General features: G+C 35.1%; 1 protein-coding gene across 1 annotated transcript in view; it reads left to right on the forward strand.

Moving 5' to 3' along the window:
- Window positions 1–8131, forward strand: part of LOC134692243 (SCO-spondin-like) — a 45890-nt gene extending 37759 nt beyond the window's left edge. The window contains exons 35-38 of the mRNA XM_063552694.1: window positions 1401–1577; window positions 2446–2622; window positions 3158–3172; window positions 5405–8131. Coding sequence (XP_063408764.1) covers window positions 1401–1577; window positions 2446–2622; window positions 3158–3172; window positions 5405–5487 — 452 coding nt within the window. The 3' untranslated portion in view covers window positions 5488–8131. The remainder of the gene's footprint in view (window positions 1–1400; window positions 1578–2445; window positions 2623–3157; window positions 3173–5404) is intronic.
- The last annotated feature ends 5518 nt before the right edge of the window (window positions 8132–13649 follow it).

The following is a 13649-nucleotide window of genomic DNA, read 5'->3' on the forward strand; positions in this document are numbered from 1 at the left end:
CCAGGTTTAATCCACCATTTTCTACATTTGAAAATACCTGTACCAAGTCAGGAATATGACAGTTCTTGTTCATTCGTTTTTGATGCGTTTTATTATTTGATTTTGTCATGTGATTATGGACTTTCCTAATTCAACACTTTATACAACGTATCAAAATGAGCACAATATAAATCATATAATAACCTGTATGAATAGAGACATCTAAAGACTGTATTAAAAAGTCATTTTGAGTGGAAAAATAAATTTATGGGATAAGATTATGATAAGAAAAACATACACTTATAGGATGAAATTTGGATAAGAAAGGAAAATATATACTAATGGAAAAGGATTCGGATAAATAGGAAAAATGAAATTATGTAAAAAAAGGGATATCTAGGAGAAATGCATTTTTGCGCCTGTCCCAAGTCAGGAGCCTCTGGCCTTTGTTAGTCTTTTATTATTTTAATTTTGGTTTCTTGTGTACAATTTGGAAATTAGTATGGCGTTCATTATCACTGAACTAAACTAGTATATATTTGTGTAGGGGCCATTACATTACAAATACATTAATAGGAAAATATTTAAAAACAAGGGGGAAATACATACATAGGATAAGATTCGGATCAGGGGTTAGAAGGAACAAATCACTTTTGGGATAATATTTAGATATGATTTCCCTTTTCAAATCTAAAGTTATCTACAAAAATAAATAAAGAAATATTTGTTTCATACATGCTTAGATAAAACCCAACGATAGATAATCTAACTTGGGATCCCGCTAACATGTTTAACCCCGCCACATTATTTATGTATGTGCCTGTCCCAAGTCAGGAGCCTGTACATTTAGTGGTTGTCGTTTGTTTATGTGTTACATATTTTTTTTTTTTTTTTTTTTTTTTACATAAATAAGGCCGTTAGTTTTCTCGTTTGAATTGTTTTACATTGTCTTATCGGAGCCTTTTATAGCTGACTATGCGGTATGGGCTTTGCTCATTGTTGAAGGCCGTACGATGACCTATAGGTGTTAATGTCTGTGTCAGTTTGGTTTTTTGTGGATAGTTGTCTCATTGGCAATCATACCACATCTTCTTTTTTATATTATCTGCAATATATTCCATATGTATGCATTTTATTTCATGCACTGTGTTACAACTCTAGATTCTACTGACGCAGAAAGGTAACAGCAGACCACCGAATACTGAATTTTATGTTCAATCTAGGTGTTCGAGAGGTGTAGTAAGCGCTAGACACAGTGCAGATGGTGTTGTCTCTATATCCCAATAACGTGATTTCGAATTCCGGACTAGGGAAGAACAAAACTTGCTTTCGCAAAATTGCAGTTTTAACATTGTTGTGCTGATATCTTAAATATGTATATAATTATATAATATATAGTTACATCTGATCATTTGTTTTAGTGGATGGAAGCTGGACATCATGGTCATCTTGGAGTGATTGTCCGGACAACTGCAATGGAGAGATTTTGTCGAGGAAGAGAAATTGTACAAACCCTATGCCACAAAATGGAGGGAAACAATGCATTGGGAATGAAACTGAAACGTCCTCGTGTGAAGCCATTGGCTGTCCATGTATAGGTAAAGAAAAACAAATTAATAGGAAACTGATTAATTAGAAATTTCAGCAACTACTACGGATTTGTTTATAAATATTTCTATATAAAAAGGAAGATGTGGTATGATTGCTAATGAGACAACTATCCACAAAAGACCAAAATGACACAGACATTTAAACAACTATAGACACCGTACGGCCTTCAACAATGAGCGAAGCCCATACCGCATAGTCAGCTATAAAAGGCCCCGATGTGTGCTTTAACTGACATGATAGTGATTAAAAGGGATATAGAACAGAGACATCAGTAGTTGTCGTTTGTTTATGTGGTTCATAAAGTGTTTCTAGTTTCTCGTTATTTTTATATAGATTCATAGACCGTTGGTTTTCTTTTTTCACATGCCATTTAAGGGGCTCTCTTTATCTCGTTGAATGGTGTGAGCCACTGTTCCGTGTGGAAGACCGTACGATTACATATGATTATTTACTTTTACATATTGTGACTTGGATGATAGAGTTATGTCATTGGCTCTCATACCACATCTTCGTATATCTACCATTGTATTCACATTATCATATGAGGCAACTCGGTTCATTTCAATCCAAAAACAAGGATCCTGTAATTCAGTGGTTGTTTTTTGGTTCATTTCTGTCATATTTGTTTAGGTTGTTGAAATCTCAATTGCATCGTTTATAATTTTTCATGCCCGGTCTTTTTATGGCATTTAGCGTACAGTCGGTATGGGTTTATTCATTGTTGAAGGTCGAACATTTGCCTATACTTTTTAAATCCACTTCGTCTGATCTATTTGCTTAAAAGTTGTCTCATTTGCTAACACACAAATTATCCTTATCTTTAAACTAATTATCAAATATGTTTTCACATAACAGTTGATGGTGGATGGTCACCGTGGTCATCATGGAGTGCTTGTCCATATAGCTGTCATGGGCACGTATTGACAAGGGACAGAACTTGTACAAACCCTGTACCGACACATGGCGGGACAGATTGCACTGGAAATAGTACAGACACGACGTCGTGTGAATCTCAAGGATGCCCATGCAAAGGTAAACATATAATTTGTAGGAAATTACTCAATTAAAATCACTTGTTTGTTCTCTTTTTATGTCGTATCAACCAATACTGATTTGTTGGGGATGGAAAAGCTTCTATATAGTTCTTTTTGTATTATAATTCCTGCAATGTTAGTTAAAAAAAGATATAGAAAATGGTAAGGCAAATGACAAATGTTGCTTTTTTCGGATTCAGATTTTCCCCATGCCTTATAATGTTGAATTTTAGAAACAAATAATTTGTTTGCTAAAAAAAATTAAAAAAAAAATGTTTTGAATTTGATAATTGCTCCCGAAGTTAGAACTTTTATAACATGATAAAACTAGAATTGATCCATCATTTTCTACATAAGAAAATGCCATTACCAAGTTAGGATTATGGCAGTTGTGTTCCATTCGTTTGATGTGTTTGAGGTTTTGATTTTGCCATTAGATTAGGAACTGTCCTTTTTATTTATTTTTTATCGGAGTTCAGTATTAATGTAATTTCACTTACCAACTATTTAATGTTTATATTCCTATTTTTCAGGCTATCTTCACTTTGGTATGTATAACTGCAATTTTTAATATATACAAATGTTTGTTAACTTTAAAACTGTCACAGTGGTTAATGTGTCATAATTCGCCGTTTCAGAATGTAATGCATCCTGGGTAATATTTTCAAAAGCGTACACCCAAGCGTTTTGATTGGTTTAAAACGTTATAAACAATGGAAATTCAACCAATGACGTAACGTTATTTTCACTTTGGGGTAAGAACAATGAAATTACCCATGATGCTTTAGATTCTGAAACGACCAATTGAATTAATAACAGATGGTTGAAAAATAGACGGTACTATAACAAAAACATTCGGATTTGTATCGATTACAGAAAAACTTTGAAAAAAAAATGATTACTGATAAGATAGTTATCAAAGGTACCAGGATTAAAATTTACTCCGCCAGACGCGCGTTTCGTCTACATAAGACTCATCAGTGACGCGTATATCAAAATATTTACAAAGCCAAACAAGTTTAAAGTTGAAGAGCATTGAGGGTCCAAAATTTCCAAAAAGTTTTGCCAAACACGGCTAAGGTCATCTATGCCTGAGATAAGAAAATCCTTAGTTTTTCGGTAAATTCAAAGTTTTGTAAATAGGAAATTTATAAAAATGACCACATTATTGATATTCATGTCAACACCGAAGTGCTGACTACTGGGCTGGTGATAAATTGTACATTGCTATATTTAACATCTTGCTGTATTAAAATAGACAGGGAATACGAAATATAAATACCCTGATTGATTTTTTTTATTATTTTTATCCGCTAACCGAGACCCTGTGCTTTAAAGTCGTACAGTTATACATGAAAAGCAGATTACATAAAATTGAGAATGGAAATGGGGAATGTGTCAAAGAGACAACAACCCGACCAAATAAAAAACAACAGCAGAAGGTCACCAACAGGTCGTCAATGTAGCGAGAAATTCCCGCACCTGGAGGCGTCCTTCAGCTGGCCCCTAAACAAATATATACTAGTTCAGTGATAATGAACGCCATACTAATTTCCAAATTGTACACATGTATGACGACATTACAAGAACAGCAATAGAAGCGTTGTTTTTTACTTTTTGTGTTTTGCTGTGCATGTAGTGAAATTGTGTTATGAACAAATAACTCATTGCAGTAATTGATTTGACAGAACACAGAAAAAACTGAATTATGCAAGGATAGCATAAAATGGCACATACATACGTTTGTTCAACATATTAACTATAAATAACTTATGATTTTAAGATCCATATCCCCTTTTAATAATTAAAAAAATTATCTGATAAGCTTTTTGACTCAGCTGGTAAAAAAACAGAAGATAACGTTCAGGTTTTCGGTCATGCAAAATAAGTTTTCTGGCAAAAGAGTCACCTCTTCTACAAAATCAAATGATATTAAGTATGCTATCTCCTCTGTTTCAAAATAACAAGCTTTTAAAAAAACTGTTCTTATATGATAGTATATAAATAAAGGAACAAATAAAGCAGAAAAAAATGAGGTGTGCTGGTTTTTGAAATATTTGCTGGTTTTTGAGATATAAGCCATTACAAATTTGGCGACAAATGATTCTCTATAGAGTGTTCATACTTTTAGCATTGGTCTCAAAAAATTTGATAAAAATAGCAAGGGTTTGAAGGCAAAAAATATTGAATGGCAATACATACGTGTAGATAAAACCAGAGAAATATGAAAATCTTGCAAAAGATACAAAATTAAGAGGAGCAAAGATCCTTAATCTTCAATATTGATGATGGAAGATACGTCAGGTTACTTTTGAAATGTAGTAAAGAAAGTTAACTAACTTTTTATTTATTATATAGACGGTCTTCAATGTCAGCAATATCATTCATAAGATGACATATAGCTGCCTAGCTTATATATACATGTACGTCATTGTGCCTATGGTAAATGGTTGTCACATTGGCAATCATGCAAAATCCTAGTATCTTATGTGATTAAAGTTTAGTTTTTGCTTATTTTGGATATATATATATACATTTTAATGAACTTTGATTATCATTAAATTCAAGATACCAACGTTTGACTTTTTCTCCACCGAAAGTCATGTTTTCAAATTAAGAGGTATATTTAACACCCAATGTTTTATGTTTTCCTCAACAGATCATGTTTTCCAAATAAAAGGTCTATCTAACTACCAATGTTTTATGTTTTCTCGAACATAAGTCACGCTTTCTAAATAAAAAGTCTATCTAACAACCAACGTTTAATATTATCGTTTCAGACATGGGAAGTGGCTTCACGAGATTAAGCTTCAATTGGAAACTGTTTGGAGTTCTATCTGCAGTGTTATTTGTGTGGCGATGATGATTGGTGTCTATTGTTGGATGTATGCCAGTGATAAAACTGACATTTGTAGATCAATCTAATCTGTGTACTGACACCACGTGACTGACACACGCGAACACAATAAGCATGTGTTGGCAAATAGTAATCCATTAAGGGTTGATGGAAACATGTAAGACCGGAAGACACTTTTCTTTCGATTCATTATAATTGTATCACAATGGAATTTTTTTCGAAAGTGTCATGGAAGCATTGCTTATGTATTTTGTTGGCCCTCGAACATAAAAACCGCATTTTGTTTTGTTAATTATATGCTTTAGGGATGTTCGGTATTCCGTTTCCAAATAACTTTTTTTTTTAAATGTTATAAATCGATAATATATAATACAGGGACTAAAAAATAGTATAAATGATGGGTCCGTGTGTTTTTTTATTTCGAGATATAAGTCAATGAAAATTTGGTGGAAAGTAATTCTCTCAAGACTTAATTTGCATACATTAAAATTGGAACCCTTTTTCTCACTCAAATTATGAAAATTAACTAGGCTTTAATAGGATTTTCAAATATTATTTTTTAATTAATACATGTATATGATATCTATAGTTAAGTAAAAAGGAAGGGGTTAGCTGGGAATATTTTTTATTCTTTCTAAATGGATAAAACCAGAGGATTCATCATATCTAGCAAAACTTAAAAAACAAGAGAAGCGAACATCCTTTAACCATCAAAGTTTTAGACGAAACTTATAAACATGAGCTTCTATAACTAGTTGTTTTCAGGGTTTTGAAATTAATGTAGAAGTTCAAATGTTTTTATTGTTTAGTCAAACTATGCATTTCCTATTCTTCTGTGACCTTATGTGCCTACAACTGCTACTTTATATTGTAAATACAATCACTACATTGCTGTTATTTCATTTTTTTCGTCATTGATGTTTTATTTTTAAAGCGGCTATTTATTGGGCCATTCCAGTTAATTTCTGACAGATGGGGAGATTTCTTTTTATACGTATCAGAAAAAAACATCATGAAAAACTACCTATCAGATCTAAAAATTAAGACCTATCAGATGTAGTGTTTCTGTTCATATTGGGTGGATGGGCTTTCATGGGGGAAAATGACCTATCAAAATTTAGGATTGTATCCATCAAAATGTTAAACACAATACAAGATAATGCATGATACGAAACTGTTTACATTTCAAAGCACCCCTAAGATCTAACATAGGCATTTTTGTAACCCCTAAGATGTAATTATTTTTATTTATTTACTGCTGCAATACCCTCAGAATTGTTTTGCGTATAAGTGAAAGTGTCAGATGAAAAAACCTATAATTTCACCCCTAAGATGTATAAATTTTACATCCCTCAGAAAGGACCATCCATCCCCCTTTAGCAGATATTAACTGGAATGGCCCATTAGACTGCACGAGCTTGAAGCTCTATTTCTATTTCTACTTTGTTATGTGGTTATATGACTGTCGGTGTTCTTTGGAATTCATCTCCATGGGTACTGAGATGGCGTCTAGTCTGAAATACGCACGAAATTTTGATACATTTTTATTCATTTAACTAATTAAGACTTTTTTAAATGATATTTATTATAATAGTTTGTTCTTGTGATGTACTTGTTAACCTTTGGCACAGGTTAAGGGTAGGGTTGATATCTCAGCGCTTACATGTTTAACCCCTCAACATTATGTACGTATGTGCCTATCCCAAGTCAAGAGCCTGTAAATCAGTGGTTGTAGTTCGTTGCTGTGTTTATATTTCTTTTTGTTCACTTTTTTGTTTAACGTGTTTTTTACATTTGCAATTTTGGGGCATTAAATAGCTGACTATGTTGTATGGGCCGTGCTCATTGTTTGAGTCTGTGTGGTGATAGTTGTTAATTTCTGTGTCATTTGGTCTCTCGAAAAGAGATGTTTCATTTACATAGACAACATCCTCTTTTTTATATTTCTTTTTTTCTTTTTAAATTTTTGTAATCTGAATATACGTTTATCAAACATGAGAATTTGAATCAGATCGGTAAATGTGAATTTTACAGTTAATGCCACCTTTTGTGTATATACATGTACAGGGTGTTTTTGTTGTTCTGTAAATATTGGCTTTTGTGTAAAAAAAATCTATCTGTGATTATTTTTTTGTATATTTGTATGCATATAAAAATATGTAAATTTAATACTGAATTGATTTATATACATCTGTTAGCTCATAGATGGTTCGCTATCTCGTCATTTTACCAGGCATAATGTACTAAAATACTTTTAGTTTTATTTTGTATTATTTTTTATTTCATTGTTCAATTTTGAGAATACAAATAAAATTTCTGCTTTTACAGTATGTAGTTGGCGCATCAACCAATCTTGTTCTGCATCTCATGGAGTGCATGTATTTCCCCTTTCTCTAGAATTAGATTATGTTTCATTTATTCACCCCTCTCTTTTAAAATCATTAGAGAATACTCCTACTATTCATAAATGACGAGCGGCAAATAATGTTGTTTTTTTTTGTTGTCGTTATTTATGTATATTTTGTGCTTTGCTTTTTTGTCTGTTTTGTTAACTTTTGTATCTATTATTTGTGTATTTCTTAGTCATGTGTGTAATCTGTTTAAACTATATATCCGTCCAATTGAATAATAAATATTTTACATGCTGTAATTTTGGTAATTTTATTATTCAGGTTATGATTGCCTTTGGTTATTGTAGACATACAAATTTAGACTGGTTTCCTGTTGCTCGTTAGTTTGGCTCTGATAGATATTGACAAAAAAGAGTGATTCAGAACCCATATGTTGCGTTGCAAGGGAGAGAACCAATTCAAATCGTAAAAGCATTGTCTTTTTTTATTTAATTTTTGACTCCAGAATGTATTTATCTTTTATGAAAAATGAAATTTATGCTGTAGTAACCAATGAGACAGCTTCACAACATGACAAACATCAAACAACTTGATAAATGTTCTTTGATAAGTAAGATAAAATTGAGAATGGAAATGGGGAATGTGTCAAAGAGACAACAACCCGACCATAGAAAAAAACAACAGCAGAAGGTCACCAACAGGTCTTCAATACAGCGAGAAAAGCCCGCACCCGGAGGCGTCCTTCAGCCAGGCTTTTACATAAAGTGTAAAGTAAAATCACAAAAATACCGAACTCTGAGGAAAATTCAAAACAATAAATCCACTATTCCAAGCCAAATTCAAAAGCTAAAACACATTAAACGAATTGATAACAACTGGCATATTCCTGACTTAGTACAGGCAAGCTTTGAGTCGTTCTGAGTCCTTGGAAGAAGTAAGGTATTGCTCATTGTTGAAGGCCGTATGTAGTTGCAAATTTCTGTGTCATTTGGTCTCTTATGGAAAGTTGTCTCATTGGCAATCATATCACATCTTTTTTTATATATAAAAAAACAACCACTAAAGTAAACCATTAGTGATGTTCCATTTATCTGCGTCAATAGAATATACCAAAAAGTGCTTTATTTAAAACATACTATAATCATTAGCAGTTTCAGCAAAAACAACAAAAAAACACATTTGGATCCCATTGGCAAAATAGATAAAAAAAAAAAACCACTCAAACAAGGGCCATGTAGAAAGGCCAACAGAAATGATTAATCTGAATCAAAAATCAAATGTATCCAACAGTTACCAGTGACAACTGTCTAAAAGAACACTAAACTCAAACAAAATAGTTCAATAATTCTTAACTTTTTAATGATTATATGGCTGTACTAACTGCATGGGAATGAAAGAAGAAAAACGAAAAAAACGACTCGAACAACTAGATTCCCAACGTACATGTTTTCTGTCCTACTGTTGGTTATATGACTTTTTTGAAACAGTTAGGTCTAATTCATTTCTTGACTTACACTTAGAAATCATTGATAAAAGTTAAAAAAAACGCTGCTGAGACCTATACATCTGACTACAGTAAAGTGTGTAAACATCAGTGAAATAAATCAGAAAACGTAGAGGAGCAAATAAAAAAATACACAAGTAGGAAAGGACATCAACCTCTTCTTCTTCTTTAGGTTTTCAGTAGTCCTTCATTATCTGAAGATAATATACTGATTTGCGCTGCGTGGCCTATATAAAATTATATAATTACATAAACACAAAAATAATTGAAAAAGAGTTTGGAGTGCGTAAAAAAATAATTTTAAATTGTGATTAAAACTATGTACGTAGGCTAATAATGAGTTAAATAAATTTGTGGAGAACAGTTGGTGTAAACTGTGATTACAGCGACTGTGTAGATTAGTAGTAAATGTGTCAACTGTGATTACAGCGACTGTGTGGACTTGTAGTAAATGTGTCAACCTGGATTACAGCGACTCTGTGGACTGGTAGTAAATGTGTCAACTGTGATAACAGCGACTGTGTGGACTTGTAGTAAATGTGTCAACCTGGATTACAGCGACTGTGTGGACTGGTAGTAAATGTGTCAACTGTGATTACAGTGACTGTGTGGACTGGTACTAAATGTGTCAACTGTGATAACAACGACTGTGTGGACTTGTAGTAAATGTGTCAACCTGGATTACAGCGACTGTGTGGACTGGTAGTAAATGTGTCAACTGTGATTACAGCGACTGTGAAGACAGGTAGTAAATGTGTCAACTGTGATTACAGTGACTGTGTGGACTGGTAGTAAATGTGTCAACTGTGATTACAGCGAGTGTGTAGACTGGTAGTAAATGTGTCAACTCTGATTACAGTGAATGTGTGGACTGGTAGTAAATGTGTCAACTCTGATTACAGTGACTGTGTGGACTGGTAGTAAATGTGTCAACTGTTATTACAGCGACTGTGTGGACTGGTAGTAATATGTCAACTGTGATTACAGTGACTGTGTGGACTGGTAGTAAATGTGTCAACTGTGATTACAGTGACTGTGTGGACTGGTAGTAAATGTGTCAACTGTGATAACAACGACTGTGTGGACTTGTAGTAAATGTGTCAACCTGGATTACAGCGACTGTGTGGACTGGTAGTAAATGTGTCAACTGTGATTACAGCGACTGTGAAGACAGGTAGTAAATGTGTCAACTGTGATAACAGCGACTGTGTGGACTTGTAGTAAATGTGTCAACCTGGATTACAGCGACTGTGTGGACTGGTAGTAAATGTGTCAACTGTGATAACAGCGACTGTGTGGACTTGTAGTAAATGTGTCAACTGTGATAACAACGACTGTGTGGACTTGTAGTAGATGTGTCAACCTGGATTACAGCGACTGTGTGGACTGGTAGTAAATGTGTCAACTGTGATTACAGTGACTGTGTGGACAGGAAGTAAATGTGTCAACTGTGATAACAACGACTGTGTGGACTTGTAGTAGATGTGTCAACCTGGATTACAGCGACTGTGTGGACTGGTAGTAAATGTGTCAACTGTGATTACAGTGACTGTGTGGACAGGTAGTAAATGTGTCAACTGTGATTACAGTGACTGTGTGGACTGGTAGTAAATGTGTCAACTGTGATTACAGCGACTGTGTGGACTGGTAGTAAATGTGTCAGCTGTGATTACAGTGACTGTGTGGACTGGTAGTAAATGTGTCAACTGTGATTACAGTGACTCTGTGGACTGGTAGTAAATGTGTCAACTGTGATTACAGCGACTGTGTGGACTGGTAGTAAATGTGTCAACTGTGATTACAGCGACTGTGTGGACTGGTAGTAAATGTGTCAACTGTGATTACAGTGACTGTGTGGACTGGTAGTAAATGTGTCAACTGTGATTACAGCGACTGTGTGGACTGGTAGTAAATGTGTCAACTGTGATTACAGCGACTGTGTGGACTGGAAGTAAATGTGTCAACTGTGATAACAGTGACTGTGTGGACTGGTAGTAAATGTGTCAACTGTGAATACAGTGACTGTGTGGACTGGTAGTAAATGTGTAAACTGTGATTACAGTGACTGTGTGGACTGGTAGTAAATGTGTCAACTGTGATTACAGTGACTGTGTGGACTGGTAGTAAATGTGTCAACTGTGATTACAGCGACTGTGTAGACTAGAAGTAAATGTGTCAACTGTGAATACAGCGACTTTGTGGACTGGTAGTAAATGTGTCAACTGTCATTACAGTGACTGTGTGGATTGGAAGTAAATATGTCAACTGTGAATACAGTGACTGTGTGGACTGGTAGTAAATGTGTAAACTGTGATTACAGTGACTGTGTGGACTGGTAGTAAATGTGTCAACTGTGATTACAGTGACTGTGTGGACTGGTAGTAAATGTGTCAACTGTGATTACAGCGACTGTGTAGACTAGAAGTAAATGTGTCAACTGTGATTACAGCGACTTTGTGGACTGGTAGTAAATGTGTCAACTGTGATTACAGTGACTGTGTGGATTGGAAGTAAATGTGTCAACTGTGATTACAGCGACTGTGTGGACTGGTAGTAAATGTGTCAACTGTGATTACAGTGACTGTGTGGACTGGTAATAAATGTGTCAACTGTGATTACTGCGACTGTTTTGACTGGTTAATGTGTAAACTGTTATTACAGCGACTGTGTGGACTGGTAGTAAATGTGTCAACTGTGATTACAGCGACTGTGTGGACTTGTAGTAAATGTGTCAACTGTGATTACAGTGACTGTGTGGACTGGTAGTAAATGTGTCAACTGTGATTACAGTGACTGTGTGGACTGGTAGTAAATGTTTCAACTGTGATTACAGCGACTGTGTAGACCAGAAGTAAATGTGTCAACTGTGATTACAGCTACTTTGTGGACTGGTAGTAAATGTGTCAACTGTCATTACAGTGACTGTGTGGATTGGAAGTAAATGTGTCAACTGTGAATACAGTGACTGTGTGGACTGGTAGTAAATGTGTAAACTGTGATTACAGTGACTGTGTGGACTGGTAGTAAATGTGTCAACTGTGATTACAGTGACTGTGTGGACTGGTAGTAAATGTGTCAACTGTGATTACAGCGACTGTGTAGACTAGAAGCAAATGTGTCAACTGTGATTACAGCGACTTTGTGGACTGGTAGTAAATGTGTCAACTGTGATTACAGTGACTGTGTGGATTGGAAGTAAATGTGTCAACTGTGATTACAGCGACTGTGTGGACTGGTTGTAAATGTGTCAACTGTGATTACAGCGACTGTGTGGACTGGTAGTAAATGTGTCAACTGTGATTACAGTGACTGTGTGGACTGGTAATAAATGTGTCAACTGTGATTACTGCGACTGTTTTGACTGGTAAATGTGTAAACTGTGATTACAGCGACTGTGTGGACTGGTAGTAAATGTGTCAACTGTGATTACAGCGACTGTGTGGACTGGTAGTAAATGTGTCAACTGTGATTACAGCGACTGTGTGGACTGGTAGTAAATGTGTCAACTGTGATTACAGTGACTGTGTGGACTGGTAGTAAATGTGTCAACTTTGATTACAGTGACTGTGTGGACTGGTAGTAAATGTGTCAACTGTGATTACAGCGACTGTGTAGACCAGAAGTAAATGTGTCAACTGTGATTACAGCGACTTTGTGGACTGGTAGTAAATGTGTCAACTGTCATTACAGTGACTGTGTGGATTGGAAGTAAATGTGTCAACTGTGAATACAGTGACTGTGTGGACTGGTAGTAAATGTGTAAACTGTGATTACAGTGACTGTGTGGACTGGTAGTAAATGTGTCAACTGTGATTACAGTGACTGTGTGGACTGGTAGTAAATGTGTCAACTGTGATTACAGCGACTGTGTAGACTAGAAGCAAATGTGTCAACTGTGATTACAGCGACTGTGTGGACTGGTAGTAAATGTGTCAACTGTGATTACAGTGACTGTGTGGACTGGTAGTAAATGTGTCAACTGTGATTACAGCGACTGTGTAGACTAGAAGCAAATGTGTCAACTGTGATTACAGCGACTGTGTGGACTGGTAGTAAATGTGTCAACTGTGATTACAGTGACTGTGTGGATTGGAAGTAAATGTGTCAACTGTGATTACAGCGACTGTGTGGACTGGTAGTAAATGTGTCAACTGTGATTACAGTGACTGTGTGGATTGGAAGTAAATGTGTCAACTGTGATTACAGCGACTGTGTGGACTGGTTGTAAATGTGTCAACTGTGATTACAGCGACTGTGTGGACTGGTAGTAAATGTGTCAACTGTGATTACAGTGACTGTGTGGACTGGTAATA

The sequence above is a fragment of the Mytilus trossulus genome, chromosome 12 (genome assembly GCF_036588685.1).
Source record: "Mytilus trossulus isolate FHL-02 chromosome 12, PNRI_Mtr1.1.1.hap1, whole genome shotgun sequence".
Lineage (NCBI taxonomy): Eukaryota > Metazoa > Mollusca > Bivalvia > Mytilida > Mytilidae > Mytilus > Mytilus trossulus.